Source organism: Akebia trifoliata, chromosome 14 (assembly GCF_017979445.1).
Source record: "Akebia trifoliata isolate Shusen 1 chromosome 14, ASM1797944v1, whole genome shotgun sequence".
Taxonomy (NCBI): domain Eukaryota; kingdom Viridiplantae; phylum Streptophyta; class Magnoliopsida; order Ranunculales; family Lardizabalaceae; genus Akebia; species Akebia trifoliata.
This window is the reverse complement of record NC_141388.1, coordinates 4627428-4641597: the sequence shown is the minus strand read 5'-3', so window position 1 is coordinate 4641597 and position 14170 is coordinate 4627428. Positions and strand designations below refer to the sequence as shown.

At 34.6% G+C, this 14170-nt stretch overlaps 1 protein-coding gene across 1 annotated transcript; it reads left to right on the top strand.

The window, feature by feature from the left end:
* The first annotated feature begins 5228 nt into the window (after window positions 1-5228).
* Window positions 5229-12547, top strand: PAH1 (Lipin family protein). The gene is made up of 11 exons (XM_086422324.1): window positions 5229-5399; window positions 5684-7229; window positions 7307-7905; window positions 8009-8082; window positions 8503-8587; window positions 9597-9683; window positions 10119-10191; window positions 11509-11552; window positions 11620-11748; window positions 11845-11943; window positions 12188-12547. The coding sequence occupies exons 2-11, from the start codon at window positions 5882-5884 to the stop codon at window positions 12239-12241; spliced, it is 2592 nt and encodes an 863-aa protein (XP_086278450.1). The 5' UTR covers window positions 5229-5399; window positions 5684-5881; the 3' UTR covers window positions 12242-12547.
* The last annotated feature ends 1623 nt before the right edge of the window (window positions 12548-14170 follow it).

The following is a 14170-nucleotide window of genomic DNA, read 5'->3' as shown; positions in this document are numbered from 1 at the left end:
CAACTTGGCAATTTCATGACCAAAATAGAAATTTTAAAGAAGTACAAGATCATGAAATTTTGCATAGAAAAATCAACGATTTTTTATAAGATAATAATGTAAGATTTAAAATTATAAATTTCAGATGAGGTTGAATATATTAAAAATAATTTATTGTAGAAGTTGAAGACCTTGAAGATGTCTAAGTTTGGTGAGAGGTTGAAAATGAGGTCATTTGGGGTTACTTTTGATTAGTCTATTATATGGGCATGTCAAATGAATAGAACATAAGATTACCTCAAATATGTGGTGATATAAATTACTATCTATTTTTTTAAAGGATGCTTAAGTCCTTCAATATTATCGTGTGTGATGTACAAATACATTTTCACAAGAGAAAATATGTAGGTATGAATCATAAAGAGTCTGACTAGCCTTACTAACTTAGCAAGGATTTCACCCTTACTAAGGGTCCTTAGGATCTCAATGTGGCATTGAAAAACATGATTCTGTTCTTAAGGGTTGTAGGGGACAAAATTCTATGAACTTCAATATATATATATATATATATATATATATATATATATATCACTGTTGAATTTTAATTTTAAATTTGGGAGTTAGGTGGAAGTTTTGTAATCGTTCATTTTTAAAATCTTGGACCAAGTTAAAAAAAATTGTTTCTTGAAATTTTATTATTTGATTATGAGTTTTTCCATGAAATCTAGAGAGTTGTAGTGTTGGATTACTAATGGGGTAATTCATTTTAACAAAATGACCCTTAATAAGATTCAAAATCTTACTATGTTAGTAAGGAAGATGTTTCCCAATCAGAAAATACTAGTATTTATAGAGAGTTGCTATTGACACCCAAACTTACTTATTACACCCCAATTAAATATAAAGAAAATAAGTGGATGAGTGTAGTAAGTAAAGTTGGGGTGCCAATAGTCAGAGGCAAACCCAGAGAATTTTACTTGAAGGGCTGAATTATTAGTATCAAGATGAAATTAATTAAAAAAATTATGAATAATAATAATACATAGATAAATTCCCAACGCGTGATCACGTCTGACAAAATTTCAATTCCGACTCATTGTTCATTTATTTTAATTCCCAAAACATGAATGTGAGATCATAGGTTTTTAAAGTAACAATCTCGCAAGTTCGCTACTTTTAACAAAATCATCACTATATAAATCAGCAAAATTGTTACTTTGAAAAAAAATATCAACGAGATTGTTACTTTAAACCTGTGAGACCGTCACTTGAAAAACCTATGATCTCCCACTTCATGTTTTGGGAATTAAAATGAATAATTATCGAGAACCAAAATTTCGTGATATTTAGCTCACGAAATGGTAATTTACCCTAATGTATATACTTTGTTGTAATAATTTTATTATTATATATTCTTATCGTAAAATAACTAGGGTTAGATTATCTATAGGAACCATAGAGATAAGAAATCTTACATGATATATAAATATTCATCATTGATGTCGTTTTCAGATGAATCTCCATCAATTTTTAAGTTTTTGGTGAAGAAAACCGATTTGCTAGAAATGGTGATATATATATATATATATATTATATATATATATATATATATATATTGCAACTCAAAAGAGAAAAAGTATAGAAGACGAAATGAGTACAAACCCTAACTATCTCATGTCCCTTTGACAAAAATATCCTTTATTTTGAAAAAATCTCCAAAATTGCTGAGTAAATTTGGCTAGTTTTAAAATCACAACTTGCTGAAGCCTATAACATGTTAATGAAACTATGATCAAAAGTACTTTCGTTACTTATTTAGGAAGTTTCAAATCTTACTAATAGTTGTTGAGCTTAAATAAATAACCAAATTAGCAAATCCAACACCACAACCCTCCAAATGTCATGAAAAAATCAGATCCTAAAATAGAAAACATTAAAAAATATATATATATTTTTTGAACTTAATCGCAGGTTTTGAAAATGGACGGATATTGAACTGCCATCAAACTCTCAAATTTAAACTTAAAATTTAACGGTGAATAGTAACCTTGGTGTTTTGTTTAAAAAAAAAAAAAAACTTTATAAAATTTTTTCTTCTACATCCTGTGGCATCGGATCATGTTTTTTTTATGCTATGAGGTGAAGTCACTCTAAGTAAGGCTAGCATTTCTCAAGTGAATGAGTTTTTTTTTTTAAATATAAAAATTATTGTGGGGTCCACACACTGGGGAATTGGATATGTTTTTGGATGCCGTGATGTGAGCTCACCGACTCTGAGTAAGATTTCAAATCTTACTAGGTAACTAAGCTTAGTCTTTCTCAAGTATGAAAGAGCTTTACTTTTTTATTTTTAATATAAAAAATTAGTATGGGGGGCCACACACACTGTCCACATGGATCAAGAAAGAATTTCTCAAGATTTTACATCTAAAATAATTTGTGAGGGCCACCAATCTACGCACCATCCACTCCTCATGTACTTCAGCTTGAGTTAAGTATATGAAAAATAGTTTTGAAATTTTTGTGGGGGCATAGCCCCCATTTCTTCTAATATAGTTCCGCCCCTCCCAATAGTAGCTCTCTATTTTTATGAGATAAGAGTACTTAAAGACCATCTAGAAAATATATCGACGACGCCTCAAAAAAAAAAGTGTTCATATTCGACATCTCACAACCATCGAATTTCGTAAATTTTGACGGACCATGTCGTTAAAATTTTCATTATCGACTTTTTTGTTCCAACGAGTCGAAACCGTCAAATTAGTAAAGGATGAGAGAAATTTGATGGTTCTAGACCGTTGAATCTAGAGAACATCATAAATTATCGAATTTTGATTTCTAAAGTTCTTGACCCTTTAAATTTTCTTATAAAATTATTTAGTTTTTACATGGTGACTACACCAAAAAAATTGTACTTTTCTACATACACACAATTTTGAATTTTTGCACTCGATCCCCTCAAGAGTAATGTGGTGATGGTATCATAAATCCATTCTAAAGCTCAAATCAGTCTATGTGTTTGTGTGTGTGTGCGCGCCAGAGAGAGAGAGAGAGAGGACCGTTGTAGCTCATTTATCTTGTAGAGAGAGGGCTACAGAGGTTTGAAGTTTGGGTAACCATATGAAAGTAAGAGAGAGAGAGAGAAAGAGATGAAAGAATGGAAAGCGTGGTGCAATTTGTTGATGAGAGGGACAAAGAGAAGAAACCTAAGATGATAGAGATTTGAAAACGTGGAAGAAAAGAAACTGAGAAATATTGAAGGGTGTGCAGTTTGTTGAGGTTTTGAAAAGGTTAAAAAACTGAACTATACAACATACTAATTGTTGTGTACAAGTAATTCGTCCCTATTAATATAAATATTTTTTATAGTTGGGTATCCATGTAGACAACGGATTGGCCCATATTTGGGGTTGGTTCGGTCCATAGATCATAGTCACACACACGGGGTAAGTGAGGGTGTGCCTTCGTAGGTAGTCTGTGAGGAATTAATGCTCATACTGAGTATTAAACTCACAACCTATGGACATTAACTGTTTATTGGTCTGAACTAACCATTGAGCCAATCCCTCGAGACATGTTCAATGCCCGCACATCACACGCACCAGGTAAGTGAGGGTCCCTATTTATATTGGTATGATCACTTGCTTTGTGACTGGGGCACCTCTATATATCTTGCATTTGATGAATACTTGTGATGTAATTCGTCCCTATTTATATTGGTGCGACCACTTTTTTGGGAGTTGGGTACCTCCATACATCTTCCATTTCAACTATTACTTGTGATGTGCAACCAACCACTTGTGATACATGTGTAAATAACTCGTCCCTATTTGTATTGGAATGACCACTTTTTTTCTTTTTTAAGGGGTGTGTTGGTGTGGGTGTGGGCACCCCTATTTATTTGATGGATGCGACAATTCCTAATGGGTTTCTTTCAAGTATTATCCTTTCTCGACATAATCTTTATTGAGATATAAATTCAAGATATTATAGTAGATTCAAACCACTAAAAATCTTTGGTTTATAAATCTTTTTCATTGGCTTGTGAAGAGTAAATGAGTGTATTTGAATAATTTTTACTTAAACAATGCAAGATGATTGATTATTGGAAAGAAAAACCCAAGACTTTTGGACATGTTGAAAATAAGCGTATTGGACCATTTTTCGATCAATAAGAAAAATCAAGGGAAAATTACTTATAAGACCCTCTTGGAGGGATTTTTTAAAATAGTCCCTAAATTTTCAAGAGTTGCTTGGTAAGACATTTAGTATACATTTTCTTTCTAAATGGTTCTTGGACTTCATCTTCCACATTTCTCACGATTCAATATCTTGACCATTCGATCTCATCGTTTTCATCTAAAAATTAAAATTTTGACATCTCCATCGAGTTTCGGAGACTCCATTCCGTTATAAAGGATTTAAGAAATAAGAAGAAACCATTTTCAATAGTTTTTTCAAATATTTTGAAAATGTACGTAAAAAAATTAAGATTTTCTCATTTTTTTTATAATGAAAATCGATTAATAATTGATCTTTTGGGTTGAAATCATTTAAATAAGCCAAATTTCCAGTTTTTAGTCAATCTTTCTATGTATTTTAGTTGAAAATTTTTGAAAATTGAAAATAGGTAGGCTTTACCAATGTCAAGTTCACCACTTTTTATTAAAAAAAAAAAACAAAATCGGGAACTCGATAGTAATTAAAAAATTATCGAGTTCAACAGTAAAGAAAAAGTGGTGAACTCAACAATAAATAATGATGAGTTCGACAATAAAAATGTGAACTCAACAATAAATAAAAAAGCGTCAAGCCCAACAATAAAAATTATGAATTCAACAATTCGAGGGATCATTAAAATGTCTAGTCAAGTTAACACACAAAACTTAGGGATTATATAAAAAAATCCCCTTCTATGAGGGTCCTTTAAGTAAAATTTTCCAAAAATCAAATACCAGCGGACTTATGTTTTGGAAAATAATATAAGAGCAACATCTCAAACATTCGTTAAAAAGGTAATTAGTTTTTTTTTATTTTTTATTTTTTAATAACAAAAATCACTTAAATAGGTACAATGAGCCATTTCGCTGGGTCTATTATGGGGGTGAAAATTATAGGCCCTTAGGATTTAGGACTATATAATAAAATGCATGGAAGTAAAGGGTATTTTTGTAGTTTAAAGAAAATACAAAGTTTCTAAAGGTCATGCAATACATATGATTTCTGGATTATTTACACGTCTGACTCTGTCGCTTATCGTCACCCAATCCAACTTCCAACAACACATTTTCTCTGAAAAATTAATAATAACAGATAAAAGAGGCGAAACAGAAGTCTTTCCAGTCCTCCTCAGCTGTCAGGGCTACCTCTCTGTCTTCTTCTACCGATCATTCGGACACTAATTCTTCCATTTTTAATCTGTAAGTCAAAAAATATTTGATTTCTCCATTTCAATTTTCAAATTATTCTCAATTTTTCGATTTAATCCTCCTCGCATTCTTCAATCTTGAAAATCTGGGGTTATTAGGGTTCCAATTTGATGCGGACATGATCATTTTAAAGTCTTTTTTAAGTTATCTTTTGTGTTCTTTAATTTATTATTCGACGTGGATTATTGGTGTTTCGTTTAATTTGGTAATTTGATCGCTTATGTCATGCATTTTTATTTTTTATTTTCATTTTTTGACTTCAATTTCTCATGCAGATATCGTGAGTTTTAATCAAGAAGAAATGACAAAATAAAATTGACAATTCATCTGTGGTTTTGGTTGTTGGAAAGATTAATTTATGTTAATTTGTCAGATTGATCGATCCAAGACGAATGATTGAGGTTTCGGGGTTCTTTTAGGGTTTTATAGCGTTTTTTCCCCCAAATTTTCTAGGTTTTTTGCTAAAAGACAATATGAATGTGGTCGGCAAAGTTGGGAGCCTAATTTCCCAGGGCGTGTACTCTGTAGCCACCCCTTTCCATCCCTTTGGTGGGGCTGTCGATGTAATTGTTGTCGAACAGCAAGATGGGTCCTACCGTAGCACACCTTGGTACGTGCGATTCGGTAAATTTCAGGGTGTTCTCAAAGGCACCGAAAAGATTGTTCGTATCTCTGTAAATGGTGTCGATGCTGGTTTCCATATGTACCTAGATAATTCAGGTGAAGCTTATTTTGTAAGAGAGGTTGTGCCTGGTAAAGATAGCAAGAATGACGAAGCTGTTAAGAAATCAGATAATTTGCAAGTTACACAAGAGGATAATAATAATGTGGGTAGTAGTGATAATGAGATTACTGTTAGTTTTTGTCGAAATGAGAGTGGCATCTCTAATACCGAGGAGGTTCAGTTCTCGGATGAATGTGTTTCATTAAGTACAGAACAAATTGAGAATGATGAAGCTGATAATGAGAGGAAACTATATGAATTTCAAGATCAGCAATCTTCTAATGTGGATTCTGTTGGATCATCGGCTTACGAAGCTTATCGTTATGGTAGCTTAGAGCATGTTGAGGATTTAGTAGAATCTCAGGGTTCAGATTCGGAAGTGGTCTTGATTAGTGTGGACGGTCATGTATTAACGGCACCCTTATCTTCATCGGAAGAGAATATGTATAATGTACAGCTAAGTACTCCACAGTTTCATTTGGGTCCTGCGGACGGAGCTGAATTTAGAGGAAATGAAGAGTTTAGTACCGATAAAGATACATGGGCTACGGATTATTTAAGTGAATTTAATGTGTCTGCACCTAATAGTGCATCGGAAGGTGGTGTCCTCAATTGTGATGGCGAGCATGATATTAGTATAAATAGGAAAGATGTTTTCAAAAGCTGCTTGGAACTTACAAATTTAACCAATCATGGTGAAGATGCTGAATCTCAAGATATGGGTTCTCCGTGCATGGAATTGGAGGTGAAAGACAACATTGTTGATTCAGAAGAAAATTCTCCTTTTAGTATTCCAGTAATTGAGGAAAATGAAGATGAATACAGTGCTGGGTTAGTTCCACATAAAGCTGAGATCTCTAAGAACAGTGCCTTGACTATTGATAATTCAGATTGCTTGGGGTCAGATAACATCCCTCTTCATTCTGTTTATAATGATCCTGAATTGAAGGATGAACAATTTGGTTGGGCACCAGAAGCACAAGGGGGACAAAGTAGTCCCAGAAGATCTGCACCGGAACAAGAATTTAATGCATGTAAGATAGTGGAACCTTGGACAAGTAGTTCTGGTGAAGGCATAAGACCCAATGCAGGCATGGGTAAGGATCTCCCAAGTTTTTCGTGGCTTTTAACTGAATATTTATTTGGTTTCACGTAACTCTCTTTTGGCTTGCAGGATTTGAGATTTCTCTATGTGGAAAGTCACTTCATGCGGGTATGGGGTTGGGCCTTGCTGGTGAAGCCTTTGATGCACACCGCATATCTGAGGAGGAGTTCAAAGTTTCTGCTTCATATATTACTAAGAATGAAAACCTTATTGTCAGATTTAGAGGAAGTTATTTGCAGTGGGAGAAAGCTGCTCCTTTCATTCTTGGAATGGCTGCATTCGGTTTGGATTTACCTGTTGAACCAAACGATGCAATTCCCGTTGAACAGGACAAGAAACCAAAGCCCGAAGAACACAATCCTGGAGTCACCTCTACCCCGTCTGGCCGCAAATGGAGGCTCTGGCCAATCCCATTCAGAAGGGTTAAGACCCTTGAGCATACTAATAGTAGTTCATCAAATGACGATGTATTTGTCGATTCTGAATCTGGATCGCAGAGCCCAGGTGGAGAACCAACTCCAACATCGAATGTTGTTTGTCAGTCTCCTCATAAGCAGCTCGTTAGGACAAATATTCCCACTACTGAACAGATTGCTTCATTGAATCTGAAAGATGGTCAAAATATGATAACCTTCAGTTACTCTACCAGGGTCCTAGGAATGCAACAGGTCTGCCTTATCCTCTAAGGTTTAGTGTTCATGGTTTAAAGATTATAGTTGACTCAATAACTCTTTTGCATGCCATCTGCTAAGTAGTATTTCTCTTCAACAGGTTGATGCTCATATCTACTTGTGGAAGTGGAATACCCGAATAGTTATCTCTGATGTTGATGGGACAATTACCAAGTAAGATTTCCTTATATGAGTTATGCTGCTTTCATGTTTGTTATTGCAACATACTTGAAGTGACTATTTTGGAAAAGATGACATCATGTATTGTCTGCAGCATTGCTTAAAGATGACCTTAACATTAAAGTCAATGTATGGGAGAGTCATGTGCACTTTTAGGCATGTTCCTGAACTGCCTGTGATGATATCATAATCAAAGATGTTTTCTTGTCTCTCATTTAGGTTGGGTTAACACCCGTTCCTATCCCATACATACAAGCAGACATTTTTAACTTTGATGAATGTTTTAGTGATCTTAGTGAAAACTATATAACCAGAATGAACAAGATCCATCTAACATTTCACTAAATTGCAGTGCCTTCAATTCTTTCTTTGGTAGTGTAATTAGCATGCATTAATCTTTATGTTTATTTTCAGGTCTGATGTCCTAGGCCAGTTCATGCCTTTGGTCGGGAAAGACTGGACCCAATCTGGGGTCGCACGACTTTTCTCTGCAATTAAGGTTTGTCATTCACTGTTTTATATTTATATTTTGTGTTTGTGTTTCATCTTTTAAGGTCCGGTACCACTATTAATTATAACTTCAATCATGTTTTGAATAGAATGCTCCATTCATTCCTTTTCTCAGAACTTGTATTTCAATATTGTCTTGTAGGATTGAAACTTGATTCTCGTTTATATAAAAAAAATTCCTATCTGTTATATCCTTGTGAGATGTGGATGGAATGGTGTCATAATGACTTTTTTTTTTTCTTTCTTTTTAATTTCTCCCTTTCTCCTTATGAAAGATGTTTTCTTGTAATATCAATTCTTATAACTGCAGATGGACTATCAATAACATGAGATGTTAATATTTGGCTTTACGATTTACTTATAATGGATTCCAGTTTTATTTGGTCTTTTTCAGCGTGATTTGTTATGAGGATAGCCATGTCTGGTTTGGGGGATACTGGATTGGAAGGTTCTGTCTCTGCTTGTGCATTATGCATGGAACCATGTGCACAGGGATTGAAACTTACCTTCCACTAAGTCATACTAGGAGATCTCACATGAAAATCGTTGAACCAATCAAATCTTCCTACTGATATGAGCTGGATCATTTCTTGAACTGTGCACCATTTTTTCCCTGATTCCTCACACAACCCGTACACAATAAAGGAAAAAAAAAGTCCAATTGTCAACCTTTGCTAAAAGATCTCCTTGGTGGGCCTCATTATTGGTGTTCCTGAGGTTGGGGGCCTGTTCCACTACAGAGAAGGCATGAAAGATACCTTCTTCCCTTCTGCCCAGATATAGCATATTAATTTTTCCATCAGACTGGCTTCTGGAAGTTTCTCCTTTTATTATTTAATTTAGACTATTTTTATCAGGCTATGTGCATAGTGGAATTATTTTGGGAACTATATGAACTTATTGGGGTGCTTTATTTCATGTTTCTTTTCAAAAATATAGTTATTATCTTTTTTATATTGTGAGATTGGATATTGATTCTTTACCGCATTTAACTGCAGGAAAATGGTTATCAGCTACTTTTCCTGAGTGCACGTGCAATTGTACAGGCATATCTAACAAGAAGTTTCCTCCTCAACTTAAAACAGGTATTAAGATGCCCTCGTTTCTTGCATTCCTGATCTCTCTTGTTTAATCTGGGGGCTATGGCAATTGTGGCGTTTCTTGCCCCCACCCCCTCTCTTAAGTTATTGGTAAAGTTCTTCAGTAAGGCATCTTCCATTGGTGAAAACTGAAAAATGCTTGAAATATAAAACTTAGTTAGGATGACATCAACTAATGTTTGGCTTCTTGGTGTCAGTGCAGACTCAGGTCCTCTGTCCCAAGTAGTTTTATTTATATTCAGAATTTATATATGCTTTTCATCTGACTGCATCCAAACCAAATGGTGGGACTGTAGATTTCTCACCTATAGTCCTTGGTTCTTTGGTTTATCAGAAGCACTTGCTTTTTAGGAGTTTAAGGTATACCTATTATGCTTTAATATCTGCTATGCATAACTCATAACTATGTGATTCTTGCAGGATGGAAAAGCTTTACCCAATGGGCCTGTTGTCATTTCTCCCGACGGATTATTTCCTTCATTGTACCGGGAAGGTGAGGTCTCATTGTGCTTTCTTATTGATTGGGTTGTCACTAAATCAAGTAAGACAGATCATATTGTAGAAAAAATTTCTGAGAAGCCAGATGTGGCAAGCGGTGTGAAATCTGGTTCCTCAATATTGAATGATACCATAGGATCTGTTTGGTTGCTTTAACAATTAACAAAAAATTAAAAAGTAAGTAATATTATATTGATGATGAATGGTGATAGTACATATATAAATAAACAATTTCTCAGATATTAATTTAAAATTTTGTGGATTGCATTCTATCCTCTCTTTATTTTATTTTATTTTACCAAGGATGGATTTTTATGTCAACTATTGACGTATTTTAAATTCTCATCCAGAATAATCTCACATAAAAAGGAAAGATAGAACTCATAGAGTAGATAGCTCAAATATCAGCCATGATGATTTATACTTTTTGGTCATGGGTAGGCTCTAGAGGTAGCATCAGCCATCAAACATGATATAATCAATCATGGTCATGCTTGAATAACTAGGAACGGTTGCCATGGATTTTTGTGTTTGTATATCCAAGCTCAAATAATTGCTATAGCGATAGGAGATTTTCAACGTGAAAACAGTAGAATTATCTTAAAACTCTCACGTCAACACATGTTTCCCATGAGTTTCATGGGAGTTTGTTTTTGTGGTGTGGACCATTCAAGGTGATGGACACCGTTATCTACAGTATAGCACATTATCAGCACCTATTAATTCCACCTTAGGATCATAAGATTAAGATAGCCTTCACTTGATTTGATAGGTAATCCTCTCACCTGACCAACAAACGGCTACAGATATATTTACTTAATTTATTGTTATTTTGCACTCTAGTGTAGTTCTAGAAACCAGTCTCCTGGTAAGGGAAAAAGTTGCGTCATGGGATAGCTAAAAAGGCATTACATTTCTTTTTTTATTTTTTATTTTTATTTGATGTGCTGCATCAGCAAGGTGGCATGTGATTGCAAAGCAGCTATTAAAAACTAATGTAATTTAGTGTATGGCGTAGTTGCATCCTCATAATGTGATTGCTTGATAAAGGATGGTGTAATGTTACCCCCTCACACGCACCCCGTTATACATTGCCAATTCTCACTCAAAAGAAGAAAATCAGAAACATATAGTCCATATTCCACCTGGAGCAATCTGGTTTTTCATCCCTTACCAAGTGAACATGTTTGTAACCGATCCAAAGAAAAACTTTTAATTGATTAGTATGCCACCTACCTTTTAGTTTCTAGAAATATTTCTCTTCATACTTCATCATTTTTACTTGGGAGTTTCGTTTCCTTATCGATGACAGTTATACGAAGGGCACCTCATGAGTTCAAGATTGCGTGTTTAGAGGTAAGTTGTCTGAGCTGATTTATCTGTTTTTTATAAATATTCTGTTATTTAATCTTTATTTGAACAGGATATTAAAGCACTCTTTCCTTCTGAGTACAATCCATTCTATGCGGGCTTTGGGAATAGAGACACGGATGAGCTAAGTTATAGGAAAATTGGAATCCCAAAAGGCAAAATCTTTATCATCAATCCTAAGGTATCCATCTCTCTCCCATTTTTATTTGTTCAGCCAACTGTTATGTTAATTAAAGGAATTTTTTCTCCAACTTAATGTCCTTCCTCAAATTTGCAGGGTGAGGTGGCCATTAGTCATCGCCTTGATGTGAAGTCATATACTTCCTTGCACACACTAGTCAATGACATGTTCCCTCCCACTTCACTGGTTGAGCAGGTGGTGGCTTCCCATCCTGTAGAACTAGAACACAATAACATCATTTTCAAAGAGAGATTCTATTGCCACACCAACTTTTGCTAATGCCACCCCAATTCATATGTAAAATCACCAAAGAATTAGCACACATTTGGGGGGGCATTAGCAAAAGTTGGTGTGACAATAGAACCTATCTTTTCAAAACTTAGAAGTTCATTCATCAAACCATTTGATTGACACCCGAGATGCTTGATGTCTTGTGCAGGAGGATTTCAACTCATGGAATTTCTGGAAAGTGCCATTGCCGAATATTGACTGATAAATCTTAGATGGTTGAAATGCTCCGTTAGACACGAATGCAGGGCAATTGCTCCTTAGGCTTGGAGGCCCCCCCAAAAAATCATATTTAGAGGCAACAATGCTTCTTATTTATCCATCGATACAGATTAAAATATGTTGTTTTTTCTCATTGTTTCTTCACTTAATCTATTTCAGTTTCTTATGTTGTAAATTTTGATCTTCTGGAATTTTTGGGCATTATATTGGCCAGAAAGATCTCTTATAGAATAAAGATTTTCCTTGATCCCCATCCCCTAGTTATGGGCAAGGATTGATTGTTGTCTTTCTTCTACGGATTTGCTCCAATTTGGGTTGTTTTGCCATTGGGGAGAGTCTGACATTTAGCATTTGTCGGCTGTTGAATCCCAACCTAGGAAGATCAAGTCTGGAACAGAATTTCCAAATTGGATCTCTTATTTGAATCCGTGCGGCCATAGGCTCAGTAAGGTCCTGCTACCACCTCAACTGGCCTGTTTAAGTATTTAGATGATTTTTCAAACTCTTATCCCTCTAGAGTTCATGGTTTAATTTAGAACTTTTTTTTTTGGGGAATGAATTTATAAATAAAGCACAATTGAAATCCCATGATTATGTCTGCTTTTTCCTCCTTAATTTTAAATTTCTTAGATTTCTTACAATTTTGTACTACATGATCATGTCCATGTTTCATCAGTCCATATGTTGTTCTCTAAGAGATAGTCCCACATCTTATAGGAAAAATACTTGACAGCTTTAGCAACCATATAAAAAATGATGCATTGTGAAAGAAATTCTTAATCATTTAAAGCCATTGGTGATCATATGGCCTTCAGTTTACTTTTTGGAAGGCTTCGCCTGTAGGTTAGGCCTAATCTAGGAGAAGCTCAAACAATATAAACTTGCAAAAATCTTATCTAGATTTTATGATGCTTATGGGTTTGTTGATTTAATACGAGATTTTGGTTGTTTGGTTCGAGAATAATATTTTCAAAAACTAATGAAACAGTCACTAATTGGATCAAAACATAAGGGGTTTTATAAGGGTATTTTGGTAAAAAATAATTTATTAAAGGATATTTTCGATTAAAAAAAAGTGTATTTATTGCACTTTAACGTGTGCACGTGTAAACAAGACCCACCCAAACTATAGAAGGATAAAAAGCTAAGATGAAAAAGTGCGTTAAAAAAATCTAGGGTATGTTTGAAGAACGCGTGTTCACGGTTTGAGAGTCCAACTCACGAGTTGTTGAATTATGAGCATTTGGAAGACTAACTCGCCAACTAGTTAAAAATCGAACTTTTCAACTTTCACCCTAACAAGTGAAAGTTGGCACTTGTGTGAAACGACCTGAAAATCAGGTAAAATCTAGTTATTCCTCTCTCTCTCTTTCTATACAAATTCGTGGTGTTTTCTTTCTCCTATGTAAATCCATGGAGTCCTATTTCTTCTAGGCTCTCTCAGTCTTCTCTCTCTCTCTTTTTTGCTATGGATTGTTGAACACTGAAACCCTCTCCTCTGAAATCTCCGCTCCTGACATTTCCATATTCGATTCACATCTCTCTCTCTCTCTCTCTTCTCTTCTTCTTCTTCTCCTTTTTTCTGATTGGAGGTGCATAACCGTTGTGTATGATTTGGGGAATTTGAGGAAGTAGGGTAAATAGGGTTTTGATGAACTGAAATTTACAAGAGAGAAAAATAAACTATTTGTTGTTGGTGAATTTTCAGTAACCAAACACCAAAGTTCTTTTGAACTCTCATATTCTCTCACTTTCAAAAGTCGAACTCTTGAAAGTTCAACTCTCACTTTCAATCTTCATTTGCCAAACATACCCCTAATCTTTATTTGAATTTCTTCTTCCATCGATTGAATGGGTTTAGTGCAGCGGAAATGTGTTTAAGAAGAAAGAATAATTTATCAAAATGGTACAT